Source organism: Bemisia tabaci, chromosome 3 (assembly GCF_918797505.1).
Source record: "Bemisia tabaci chromosome 3, PGI_BMITA_v3".
Lineage (NCBI taxonomy): Eukaryota > Metazoa > Arthropoda > Insecta > Hemiptera > Aleyrodidae > Bemisia > Bemisia tabaci.
The window spans coordinates 32,815,014-32,827,755 of NC_092795.1; the positions used below are offsets into that span (position 1 = coordinate 32,815,014).

The window sequence follows — 12,742 nt, forward strand, 5'->3', positions numbered from 1 at the left end:
TCGGCAAGGAACAAACGGAATGAGAGAAGGAACGGAGAAAGGAATTTGAGAATGGGCCGATCTAAGATTACGAAAAACGTTCAATTTCTGTAATCTTTATTCCCGTTTGTGACTCCATGTCATGGAGTCCATGAGAGGGTGTTGTCTTGACTCTCAGTATAAAGGGACTCTAGCTAAGACTCTAGCTCTTAAATGGGCATGTTTAAACGAAAGCGATCTGTTTGCATTGGGATTTTTGAAAAAAGACATTCGTAATATTTCAGAACTGCTTCAAAAATTATGTAGGATATAGGGCCACTACGACATTGGAGGAGGGCACGGATCAAAATGAGGAAAACGCAAACTCATTGTTAAGAGACTTGGAATGAAATTAGGTGTATATTTCACTCCGGAGTCTATTATAGCGTTCAAACAACAAGAGGGATATGAAAGTGATGCAAAATTCGCATCATATAAGCAGGGTGCTAAACCCCTCAAATACAGGCACGTAGTCTGGGAGGGGGGGGGGGGGTGCACGATTCTTGAACGAAACACACAAAGCAGATTTAGGAGGGCAGAAATGATTTAATCGAGTAATGCACACTTTGCAATGAATACATGGAGAAATACTTATGAATACATATTTGGATGAATACATGCATAAATTAACACATATTATAAGTATGGAGTTAATGTAAATGTAATGTAATGTTAATGTTATATAATGGAGTGAATTATTCTTGTCGAGAGGCTCATTCCCGTAACAAAAACAACTAGATTTATTGCGCAACTCGACAAAATGCTGCAACCACGAGAGTACGTGTTAGCATTCGAATTGCTTAGGACAAGGCCTGATTTCGGTCTCAGTTCAGAGCATGGCCGTCCAATTGTTGAGGAAAGGGTCACTTCATCCCTGTTGACAAAAAACATTTGTTTTCAATTAAGGACGGCTGGCTTTTTAAACGAAAGACAAGAATTAGGACCGTGTTGCATTGTTCCAAAATCTGCGCTCCCATCATTGAGAAAAGAGGAGGTGTTTGCATCTTGAGGATCGTTTACCCCGTGACGTGGTGGTACAACCTGGCCAGCAAAATTTGGAATCCGAAGTATGAATAACGGACCATAACGTCCGATTTTTTGCTGAAATCAACTCATGATATAATTTCAAACACTTTATACAGAATAACTTTTTTTCCATAAACTACACCATTTCCAAGGAAATCGATGATAGAAGTCGCGGTACCGACCTTTGTCATCAGAAAATCCCAAGATGCCCGAAATGCAAACACCTCCTTTTTTTTCTCTATGCGCTTCCATTTTATCTTCCCAAAGGATAGCGGACCAACACTATTGCTTGAAATTTTCTCAGAGCATTCTCCACACAGAGGAGGAATATGAGGGAAGTTTTAAAGAATAACGGCGAGTAGTTTTTCATTTAAAACATAAATTATAACAGGAAATCTGTAACGTCACAAACCGATATAGGTACGTGTTTTTGCAATTTCACCGTTGATTGCTTCATCAAGGCCGGATTTAGGGGGTATGGCCACATGGGCCGCGGTCCATGTCGGCAAGTTTAGTGAGCGGCAAAATGGTGCAATTTTATCAAATGTAGGTATCAAGAAAAAATCTTATTCGGATCTGATCTGAAAAAATTACAAACTAGAAAAGGCGAAAAAATCTCTCATTTCCTGAGAGTTAAAGTATGGTAATTTTTAATTTGTTCGTCTTTCGGTGATACAAGAGACAGCGCCTTTCATTAGTCTAGTTGAGAGAGAAACCAAACACGGAATTTGGCCTGGTACGGCACGGCGCAGAGAGCAATGATGACGATGACTAGAGATGGAAAGGAGGATCCCTCGGCGCGCTGGTCAGCATGAGACACATATTAGCGCCTACAAGACTCCATGAATACTTCACGCATTGCGTCAAACGCAGTGCGGTCATCAGCGGTTGGCGTGAACCGCATAGCGCCTACAAGAGTGCATGAATACTTCACGCATTGTGCCAAACACAGTGCGGTTGGTGCGATGGCGGAAATTAAAATCATTAAACCACATTCATGTTTATTCTTTCATAATTTTTTCGTTCTTCTCATATAAATGAAAGGCCTCGTCCACACAGAGATAGGTTCACGGAACTTAATTTTTGCGTAAAGTTCCGTGAACTTTTGCTAGGGTTGACAGGGCTATCTCAAAAAATGTGTCCAACACGAGTAAACGCGTCTTATGCACTCCTCCTCCTCCGGCACGTTCACATGATGGTTTGTACCGATGTTTCGAAACGAATGAGAAGGGGCGGCAAGTAGGTAAATCCGGCCCTGTGCTTCATATCTCATTTAGGAAATTAGGGAGTTGTATTTCGATGGCAAAAAATGAAATCGAATGAAATAAATAGCACACTCCTTTACTTTAGCTCAAAGATAAATGGAAAATTCAGCCCTAGAAAAGAAATTGTATTCACCTCTCTATTTGCATCATTATTTCTGTGAATCTTGTGTAAATTCCACTCTCATAGGTAACTTGAATGCACTTTAATCTGGATTTTTCTGGATTAATTTTAGGGCGCAGAAAGTTTTTTTGGGACTCCTCGGCTTCTCTATGTTCATTCTTCGTCAAAATTATTTTGTTCCAGGTCACATTTAAAATAATTTGTATTCTCATGCAGGGATCATCAAAGTGTTAGTTACAAAAGTAAATTTTAGAAATCTTAACATTAATTCCTTATCAGGAAAACTTACCCTATTTTGTAGTCAGAATTGCGGCTAGACGTGTGGACCGTCATTATGGCAGGTAGACTTTGTGCCACATCGTTTGTGCAGATTTGCTCTGTCTCAGTACCAAGATTAATAATAACGGCTATCGTTTCACTCTCCAGTGTCCTGAAACAAAATATCCCTCTTCTTGCATTTTTTTTACAATTAGTTATTTGAATTAGCTGGAAATTATCATAAAATACATAAATAAACATTTTTGTAAACATACAAATTATACGTCCTTTTCAAGAGTAATCTTATTGATTCACAGCAAATGTTTAACTGAAGGATCGATGAGGAATAAACATTAGCAATGAGCATGATAATGGGAATTAGTATTAGGATTATTATCAGCGAATCTGTATTAGATCTAACCCCAAAAATAACTCCAATGCTAAAGTCGGAAAACGCGTATATCAGAATGCGATGTTGTAAGTCACCTTACTCTTTCTTCTCCTTTATTCTCTCTCTTCCTCTTACTTTTTATAGAAATAGTAACCTAGAGTTTGATTTCATTAAAATCTTATGTGAATATTTGTCTCACTCATTCCAAAAAAAAAAAAAAAAAAAAAAAAAAAAAAAAAAAAAAAAAAAAAAATCCACAATCAATATGGACTAACTAAAGGGTCTCTCGTGGATTGCCGTTAGTTAGTCCATAATTACCCCCCTCCTCTTTGTCCAACCATCCGCTTCACCAATAGGATCCCTCCATATCCTTTCTGTATTCTGCGTCTATAGCTTTGTCTACCAATCTCAACAATCAGCCTGCGGGGCTGATTGGCCACGACTAAGAAAAATGTGGCGACGGACTCGGTATATGTATTTGAAAACACATGATACAAGCGTGAGCCGTGTTTTTCGGAGGGGTATTTCAGACATGAAATGCACGTACTCATGGCGATTTTCGACGTAAAACATTTTAAAAATCTAACCAGTGGACTATTGCCCGCATGCAGTACTGCAACAAAGGGGAGTCACATCACACTCGGAAAGGTGATTTTCTGTTGACATCACGTTTTTGAAAGTTCATCCGTGGTAAGAATGTTGTTTTACTTTGGTGGCTTGTATGGTAGCTCCCAAGTAGTTACCAGATACAGATAAGTACGATATTATAGCAATGAAGCAGCCCATATCAGTTTAAACAAGACAAAGAAAACATAAGAAACGCTGAAACTGACCTGGTGTACATGAAGACCCACGTGCTTAAAACGTAGGTGTCAAATCTACCGTGACGGATGACATTTGTTTTTCTAAGTTTTACCAACCGCTTGAATGTGTTCAGATGGCTTTCAGGATCCTCCAGTTGGCTTTTCACATTTTTGTAGACGTAGTTTGAGTGGATGGGAAGCCAAGGTTTTTTAGCTATTGTGAACCCTGCGTAATTTATTTGATTATTAACGAGGCTACGGCATGTTATAGTTACAGGATATAGTGGCAGAAGACCATAGAATTTACAGGGCTACTAACTATTCGAACTAAACACCCCCCCTCCCAAAAAAACAACAAATTTAAACAAAGTATGCAAACTAAAACTGGGTTCAGTCTCAGGTGAATTTTTGGATAAATGTATTTAAATGGAGGCTCTTGCGTTCTCGCCTCACAGAGCGCTCACACCCTTGAAGCAAGTCAGTAATTTGTCGGCACATTACTCGGTTCAAAGAATCGAGCAACTCTGAAATTTTCCTAAGAGTTCTCTTACATTGGTAGGGGTTGTAGATAGAAAGAAAATTAAAATTACTGTTTCAGGCTTACATATAGATCATCTTGGCATGTGTCATTTGGTAAAATTTTAAAATATACCTCTTACAAAATAGGTCAAAAAATATTTTACTTCGAGTGGACAAAATATCTCAAAATTCTCATGTTATATCCTTCATAAACGATTTTCAATACGTGAACAAATTATTAAAACTGTTACCGCCATTTTTGGTGTTGTCCCACGGCATTGGAGTCCTAGAGGTATCTCTTGTCGTGGTGTCGAACTGAGTTCTTCCGATGTGATCTTGGCGCTGATCCTGTCGGATGAAACTATCTTCCAAACCAAGTTCCATTCCGTAATAGACGTTGAGAATTCCCGGAAGAAGCAGATGCAGCATATTCCACGCATCTACGCTCTCTGCACCAAAGCGAGTTGGTATCCGAGTGTAATCGTGACTTTCTGACTGCATAGTAACGAAAAATTCGATAGTTAGTTCAGTTCTCTAGTCTAGTTTGCTATTTGTCACAATAATGTAGTCAATGAAAAATCTGTTTAATCCAATTGCCTTAAATGGAATTTAGTGATAATGAAGAGAGGAAGTGTGTGAATGTAATGCACGAATTTTAGAAAAACTGAAATTTTCAATAATCTCCATTCAGCTGATGATGATGAATTCAGCTGATGATGATGAATTCAGCTGATGATGATGAATTCAGCTAATGGTGCTGGCCCGAGTGGTCGCCGAAACGCGCCTGAATAAAAAACTTGAGCGAAAGTTCTAGTTTTTTTTTTTTTTTTAAATTTAACGAGAATTTCATTTGAATTCCAGCTCAACAAACTTGCAGCTTTGAAATCCAAGAAGTCTTATGATTGAGTGTTGGATGTACGCTCAAGGGCACAAAAAGTACCTATGCAATGTACGTGAGCGCTGGGCACTGACCTGATAGGGCTGCTAAAATCCTTTATGGATGGGCAAAAATAACTCAATTTTCAATTTTTGTCACTCAGTATTGGTAGTTGTTTTCTTTTTTTCCAAGAAAAGAGAGAGTGCCGAAAAATTTCCATAAACTAAATTAACTCTTCCTCGTTTCGAAATCAGTGAAAATTAGCAAGAATGTTGCCAATAATGTATATCCAAAATTGAACGAAAATCGTTACTTAGTACCAAACGAGAGGACGCAAAAAGGGCCATTCATAAAACACATCGAAATGTTAAAAATAAGCAACCAACGTATGTATTCCACGAGAATACGGTATATTACCCGGGTATTACCTCCGATGTCATGGCTCGATGAAAGGAGCAAAGTCACAGAAAAAGGGGAAAAAAAGAAAAATGATTTCTAGCCGAAGCCTTAACCGATTACTCGATCGACTTTTTTCTTCCTTAAAAATACTTACTGCCCAGTTGGGGACGCCACTCGCAGGCAGAGTCCTGAGATAACTTTGTATGGAATCATTTATATTCGTTGCGTTTTCTTCGTAATCCTTGAACTCAAACATGAAGTTAAACGGCATCTGTGCCATCAAGTAAGTCGAATTACCCATATACTTGGCTTTAAATTGTGGTACGCTGAAGTCTTCCACAGATAAGAGTCTGCGAAATAAAAAGAATAGGCGATGGAGAATGGATATGAAGCTTAGTTTATGCTCTCGGGTAATGACCGTGCACCGAGAAGAACTTAAAATTTTAAGGAAATAGCTTTACAATTAAGGAAAATTAGAACTTGGAACAAATGCAGCTTAACCAAGATAGGGAAGACAGTTAATATATGTCAAGATTATAACATGATGCGTATCATGATAGTCACAATGCCACCAAAAATAGGTGAAAAATGTCCCAGACCTATGTCACGAGTGTGATTTGATCTCCTGAGTCCAAAAATGACCTCTATTTTTTCCTACCTTCCATCAGTTTTCTGGGATGATCCGAGAAAATGCCGTGGAAAGTTTTTCCTGCCGCTCTCCGAGAGAAAAGGCCAAAAAAGGATACTTCCTGTAGCTTGAAGATGAATGATTCAGATGTATTTTGCGCGACTATGAGTCCGAGAATGTCTTCAAATTATTTTCATCACTTTTTGGACTATCAGGAGATCCAAATACACCAGTATCCAAAGTCTGAGACACGTTTATCTATTTTTGTAGCACGTGTCAAGAATATAAGCAGTGGTGTACCTTGTATGACCGTCCTTATTTTTAAATTCCTCAAGAACCATCCTCCACTCATGAATCAAATCAAAATTTTCCTCTTGAAACATCGTGTATACATGATTAAGAGCCATGAAACCTTTGTCGCCATCAGGGTTGAGGGGCTCGTCGCGAAAATGCGGTGCCTCCATGAGCCAGCCTGGAGCATCAATCCGAAAGCCATCTACCCCCAGCTCCAGCCAAAATCTCAGTATGTTCTAAATTTACAGGAGAAATTATTAGACAAAATGACAGTTGAAAAATGAGAATTTTCCTAATTTACCATTCGGGGTAATTAAGTTTGATATATACTGACGGAATTTTACCAAGATTAGAATCATGAAACTAATGCACGGACACGAGTAATATCCTCTGCAGTTTTTGATGAAACTCGAAAAATTCACTTAGCTTTATTTTGAAATCATAATTTATAGAATTAATTCCTTGGATTAAAGTTTATATTTGTCTGTGACTCGTTTCCCTGGTAAAAATTGGCACTAGAATCTTTGTTCCAAAATACCATGGACCTACAGCCGGCTGTAAGATTTCCAATAGCTTCTATAGCCGGCAACACAATTTCTTATAGCCTTTTATAGCCGATGGCGATTATGCAACAGCCTGGCGATAAAGTGTATGCTAAACGTTACTAATTAGGTACGGATGCTAGGACTTGGTGAGTTTTTGGACTACCGCTCTCTTTTTGGGCCGCAGTATCTTAATTTAACTTGCGAGGAAAGCTCCGTACTTTTGAAGGATGCCTGCCATTCCTAATATGTTGAAACGCCTTCAATTTCGTATGATACTGTGCTATACCTCTGGTGTGAAATACATATAGTTGCTTCAAGCGACGCGGTACACTGCGGCGCGGCGCGGCGGGCGGGCAGCCAGCGCTGAACGCGCATTGGCGCCTACAAACCTGGGATACTCCACGCATTGCGCAATGCGTGAAGTATCCCTGTTAGGTTTGTAGGCGCCAGTGCGCCGCCGCGCCGCTCCGCTCCAATATTTAATCTCGCAGAGTCAGCGTTTTTCAATTCATGACTTTGAAATGTTTGCACACTCTGTATGGATTATTCTCATTTTAATTGATGAAAAAAATGTGTAGTAGAGGAAAATATAATGTGCGTTTTGTAAATATTAAGGTGATTCCGTACAAACTTAAGGATTTACAAAGCACAAGAATTTCTACACAATTTCTTATAGCCGATGGCGAAAAAGCAACAGCCTGGCGATAAAGTGTAAAGCCCGGCGATAGGAACTATAGCCCGGCTGTATAATTTTTTATCGCTTCGTGTAGGCCGGCCATATGATTTTTTCCGCTTTCTACAGCCAGCTATATGATTTTCTATCGCCCTCTTCAGTCTGCTATAAGAACTCCTATGGTATTTTGAAACGCAGCTCCTATCGCCAATTTTTACCAGGGTTACTTTTCTGTACTTTCGGTTAAGAATCTCATTTTCCTTTGAATGGATGTTTTTAAACGGTCCTTAAGAGCACTAATATATTTATTCCAAGTTTTTCTTCTCTTTACATCTTCATCGGACGTTTCTCATAAAAATCTTGATACAAAATCAGGAAAGTTTAAGCGTTATTCCTCACACTTTAATAGTAAATTGTGTTATTCACACGCTTATATAGTGACAAACTATTACGATTCATCTCGTTATTTTTACATTGATTTCTTCGCGGAGTGCCGTGTTTCGGTAGTTGAGATCAGGTTGTTTGATTGAGAAAACATGATAATAATATTGCCTCCGTTTTTCATTCCATGCCCATGCAGACGAACCCTCGAAAAGACTTATCTGGAACAACAGGGAAGAGTGATTTTAGTCACATACTTGAGAGCTGGGCAAAACAAAAATATGGTGGTACTTAGATCATGATGACGCTTGACGTTTCTTCGGATTGATGCAATGACTTACACTAACTCCTCTGCTATAATTTTCCAACAGCGATGAATGGTGCCATCAAGGGGTTTTCCAGACTTGATGCAGACTTGGCACATTATCGTCGACGGAACTGAAAGTTCATTTGGAAATAGGGCACATCGGTGACCGCGCCCACGGGAAAAGTGACCCTTACTCCATCGGGATGAACTTTTAAGTTGATCGATTTTTGTCGAGTTGGATAAAAAAATCACACATTCAGATTTCGACAGAAAACTTTTTTAGGGTTTCTTTGAAGGTTATCTGTGACGTAACATGTAGTATGTTCATGGTGAATATGCACGCTCTCATAGGTGGATCCGGTTCACCCGAAAAATAGGAGAGAAAAAGAGAAGGAAGGAAGAAAAGACGAAACGAAAGAAAAAAAAAGGAAAGATGCTTACATCAGATAATTATTCATGACGAAATTGACTCAAACTACATATTAAATGCTTCAAAAAGTCAAAACTTTTCTGGGGGAGGCTCCTGAATCCCCTTTACGCCGCCCCCCCCCCCCCCCCGTCCGAGGTGTCTGGGTCCGCCTTTGCGCGTTCTCATTTGGGAACTTTCATCAGTTGGTTACTTTAAATGTTTTCCTCTTTAAAAAATTATGATTAATTACAAAATAATTTAAAATTTTTACTCGAAAGCACTACTGACCGCTGACGGCTACATTAATTTTCACGCATTAAAGCTTTTTGCGTGTCATCTCTCATCTTTATTCTTTTTTCCTTTTTTTCTTCTTTCGCTCTCACCTTTTTTCATGTATTCGAGAAAAATGTTGCCTTAATGTCAAGAGATTCAATTTTGTAATTCGAATCGTGAATTTCACAACTTTTTCACCCCATCAGGAAAGATTACCTAAATAAATCCAAATAATAAGCTTCAACGATTTAATTTTTTAAGTTGCAGTTACATAGTACATTTTCTCCCTTACCCAATTGTTTGGAACATCCGTGTAAGATTCGTTGATGATCCGCCCATCAGCCCAAACGTAGTAATCCTTGTATGGAGCCATACCCTCCTGGGACAACTTAAACCACTCATGCTCGTCACTGGAATGATTTGGCACAAAATCTATGACCAATTTAAGCCCTGTGGTAAATAAGTACACTTTTTTTTTAATTGAATTGTTTCCTGGAGTTTAAGTAGATAATAAAATTATTTGGACTGGATAGTTAATAGAAGATATGTTTAAGATATACGATTTTGATGGTAATTTTGGAATTGATTGCCGATGGAGAGCACGTCGACGGTGAAACTACCAAACCACGTATCTCGTTTGCGGTGTTTAAAAATCTACGCTCGCATTTTATTTTTTTGAAGTAGACCAAATCAATATCAGTCCTTGAAAATCTCACAAAATTTTCTCCGCGCGAAGAGGAAAAATCACAGAAATTTTCAAGACTGGACGTTAAGTAGTTTTTCATTTAAAAAATAAAGTATGACAGGAAGTCTGCGACGTCGCAAACCGAGATACGTGGTTTGGTAGTTTCACCGTCGACGTGAGTCCTCCTGCCATTTTTAAGTACATGACTTTCAATCCCGTCAAACTGAAACAAAAGTGCAGTTGGGGGGAAAAAACGGATTTGAAATGTGAAGAAAATGGTAAAATTATTATTTAAATGGGAAAAAGGGGGCGGAAAGAGAGGAGGAGGGTGGAGGGCAAAATAGGTATAAATTATCAGATCATACCTCGCTCCTTTACCGCTTTGATCAGGTTCTCAAGATCTGTCATTGAACCGAACATGGGATCCGGTGATCTGTAATCTGAGACATCATAACCAAGGTCCCGCATCGGGGATTGGTAAAAAGGCTGAATCCAAATTGCGTCCACTCCGAGATCAACCAAGTAATCCAGTTTTTCGACGATCCCTTGAAAGAAAACTTTGTATTCTTAATCTCTTTGTTGAACGACAGCAGAAAAGATGAAATCAGGAGATAATAGTTTAATCAGAATATTTCCTAATAGAGTGATCCTACAGGAAATCAAGTGAGTCCTCGAGTATTCCAATGAAAAATTGCGTCTCAGCATGAGAAACGGTCGATGTTTAAACTTAACAAGCGGTCTAAAAGAACTAAATGTAGTCACATGATCGAGTTCAGAGCTTGCGCATGGAGAGAATAAAAAACCGACGTGTTTCACTCAGTAGCCATTTCTAAAATACACAGATTTCTATTTTAAGCACTTGGCTGTTCACCCTTTCTAGATTTTTAATTTTTAAACTTTGTTCCCTCGTTAAAAATAGACAAGTAAAAACTCTTGAGAGTGTTTATCTCACATAGGAATGCTGCATGAAATTTCTTAATCAGATAAAATAAAAGAGATCTTATTTGGAACATATTTTGGGTGATGTTACATGCTTACTTGAAGAATGTAAGTTTTGCAATGATCCAGATCAGAGAGAAAAGATTGGAAAAGTGGGGCATTTGGAGTATTTTTTTTTTTTTTTTTTTTCATCAGAAAGCTTTCACAAACTTGTACTAAAATGAAATATGTGTATATAGAGTTTGCATTTAACATAGTTATTTTTTAGCATCCAATTGGAGTATTTGCCAATTTACCTCCGCGAAAGCTTCACGAAATCCTAAAATCGCAGGCCAGTTAAAAAGTGTCACAGCTTTCTAGCATCGGCTATGTCTTACCTACACAGGCACACTAACATGTACTTGCACAAAAAGTAATGCACATATGAACTTTTTGGGCCTACCTCGCAAATCGCCGATTCCATCTCCATCTGAGTCTTTGAATGAGCGTGGGTAAATTTGATACTGGAGCATACATTCATACCAGTCCAGGTCTCTATACGCAGTTGAAGTACTAATAATCCCAATCAACACTACTATTGCATGCAAAAACCTCATTTCCCTAAGAAATCATCAGAATAATTTTGGTAAAAAAGACAAAATGACGGTCCATATTTATAACCTTAACAATGCTTCCTAATTTATTGTGGACACACATACCCAATCAGACTTGAATTGAAAGGTCCAAAGCATGAACATGTCAACAGGTTTTTTTTATTAAAAAAAAACCCCCCGGTATGAAGTTGGATAAAGTAGTGGAGCCATGTGGACATGAGAAAAATTTAAACATACTTTTTTTTGTGTAAGGCACACGAGTACTCGATTAATCAAAGTTTTGACTTTTCCAAACATTCGAGTCGGCACGACCTTTCGTTGGGCCCTAAAATTCTTGTGCACCTATGATTCATTTCGTTTCATCAAAAGGCCTGTCTCATTTTTGTCATTAATGTCAGGAAAATTAATCGAAACTTACGCTTTTAATTATTGGTGTAAATCGCGTGGATTGGCTAATTACAATGTTGTTGAAATATTGGCATGTCTTTCTTAGTTTTAAGTAAAATATATTAGTTATACGATATATGAGTCACATTAATAGTTAATTAAAATATGAGGTACACTCAATTTTTAAACTCAGAGGTCATGTGTGAAGTGTGAATATCTTGGAACGAAGCAACGAAGCAAGTTGAGTCGCTTCTAACTGATATCATTACCTTCCTATTTGAACGATCATTTAAAAAGCATACCTACACGCGTAAGAAGGTGGCAACTGATTAAGCCTGTGAGAATGAAAATTGCTTCAAACTTATCAAAAAACCACGTAGAAAATTAATCTAGGGTCAAGAATCTCAAAGCAAGACTATTAGCGCACAACATGACAAAATCTTATCTCGACCTGATTTTTCGGATTCACGAGTAATAGCAAGGACATTAAACTGTGGTGGTGACGCATCCTATATCTTTGAGTTCTCGAAGAAATTTTTCGAATTCACGAGTAATAGAAAGTACATTGCACTGTGATGTTGACGCATCCTATATCTTTGAGTATGCATATAGATTAGCGATGATTTTTAAACTCGCTTCACTTTGCAGCCGTCAGAAAACCCCTCAAGTATCCGAAATCTTCGAGTGCACACATTCGATTACAGATGAGGAGAGAAGAAAAAAGAGATGTACTAAATAAAATAAAATAAAATAAATTTTTCTTTGTCAGGATTGTTGCGGAAAATTATAAAATACCCACGAGGTGTCAATACAAATTAATTAATTTCTCGAGGATTTGCCTAAACATTTTATTATATACCATCTCGCCCCACACAGTTCACACATTAAAAGTGGAAGATGGACTTTAAGTTACACGTTTCATTATACGTGAAGATCCACCTTAAAAAGTGA

At 38.2% G+C, this 12,742-nt stretch overlaps 1 protein-coding gene across 3 annotated transcripts; it reads right to left on the bottom strand.

Annotated features, from left to right (window-relative positions):
- Window positions 1-530: 530 nt before the first annotated feature.
- LOC109043823 (alpha-glucosidase) lies at window positions 531-12,441 on the bottom strand. Of its 3 annotated transcripts, XM_019061142.2 has the most exons (11): window positions 11,823-12,441; window positions 11,254-11,411; window positions 10,238-10,417; window positions 9,480-9,637; window positions 8,291-8,419; window positions 6,606-6,835; window positions 5,832-6,027; window positions 4,653-4,896; window positions 3,913-4,108; window positions 2,720-2,860; window positions 531-892 (listed from the first exon to the last, which is right to left on the bottom strand). In XM_019061142.2, the coding sequence occupies exons 2-11, from the start codon at window positions 11,405-11,407 to the stop codon at window positions 697-699; spliced, it is 1,824 nt and encodes a 607-aa protein (XP_018916687.2). In that variant the 5' UTR covers window positions 11,408-11,411; window positions 11,823-12,441; the 3' UTR covers window positions 531-696. The 3 variants fall into 3 exon arrangements, with proteins under 3 accessions (XP_018916687.2, XP_018916688.2, XP_018916689.2); XM_019061143.2 differs by lacking the exon at window positions 10,238-10,417 and having other exon boundaries at window positions 532-892; window positions 11,823-12,011; XM_019061144.2 differs by lacking the exons at window positions 11,254-11,411; window positions 11,823-12,441 and adding an exon at window positions 11,108-11,245 and having other exon boundaries at window positions 532-892.
- Between the last annotated feature and the right edge of the window lie 301 nt (window positions 12,442-12,742).

Excerpts from the sequence above, each read along its gene's own strand:
- LOC109043823 (XM_019061142.2), bottom strand. The coding sequence starts at position 11,407 with ATGAGGTTTTTGCATGCAATAGTAGTGTTGATTGGGATTATTAGTACT. Across the intron at positions 8,420-9,479 it reads CGGATGTTCCAAACAATTGG|ATAAGTCTTTTCGAGGGTTC; the intron begins GTAAGGGAGAAA and ends CTGTTGTTCCAG. Across the intron at positions 6,836-8,290 it reads CACTCCGCGAAGAAATCAAT|AACATACTGAGATTTTGGCT; the intron begins GTAAAAATAACG and ends CTGTAAATTTAG.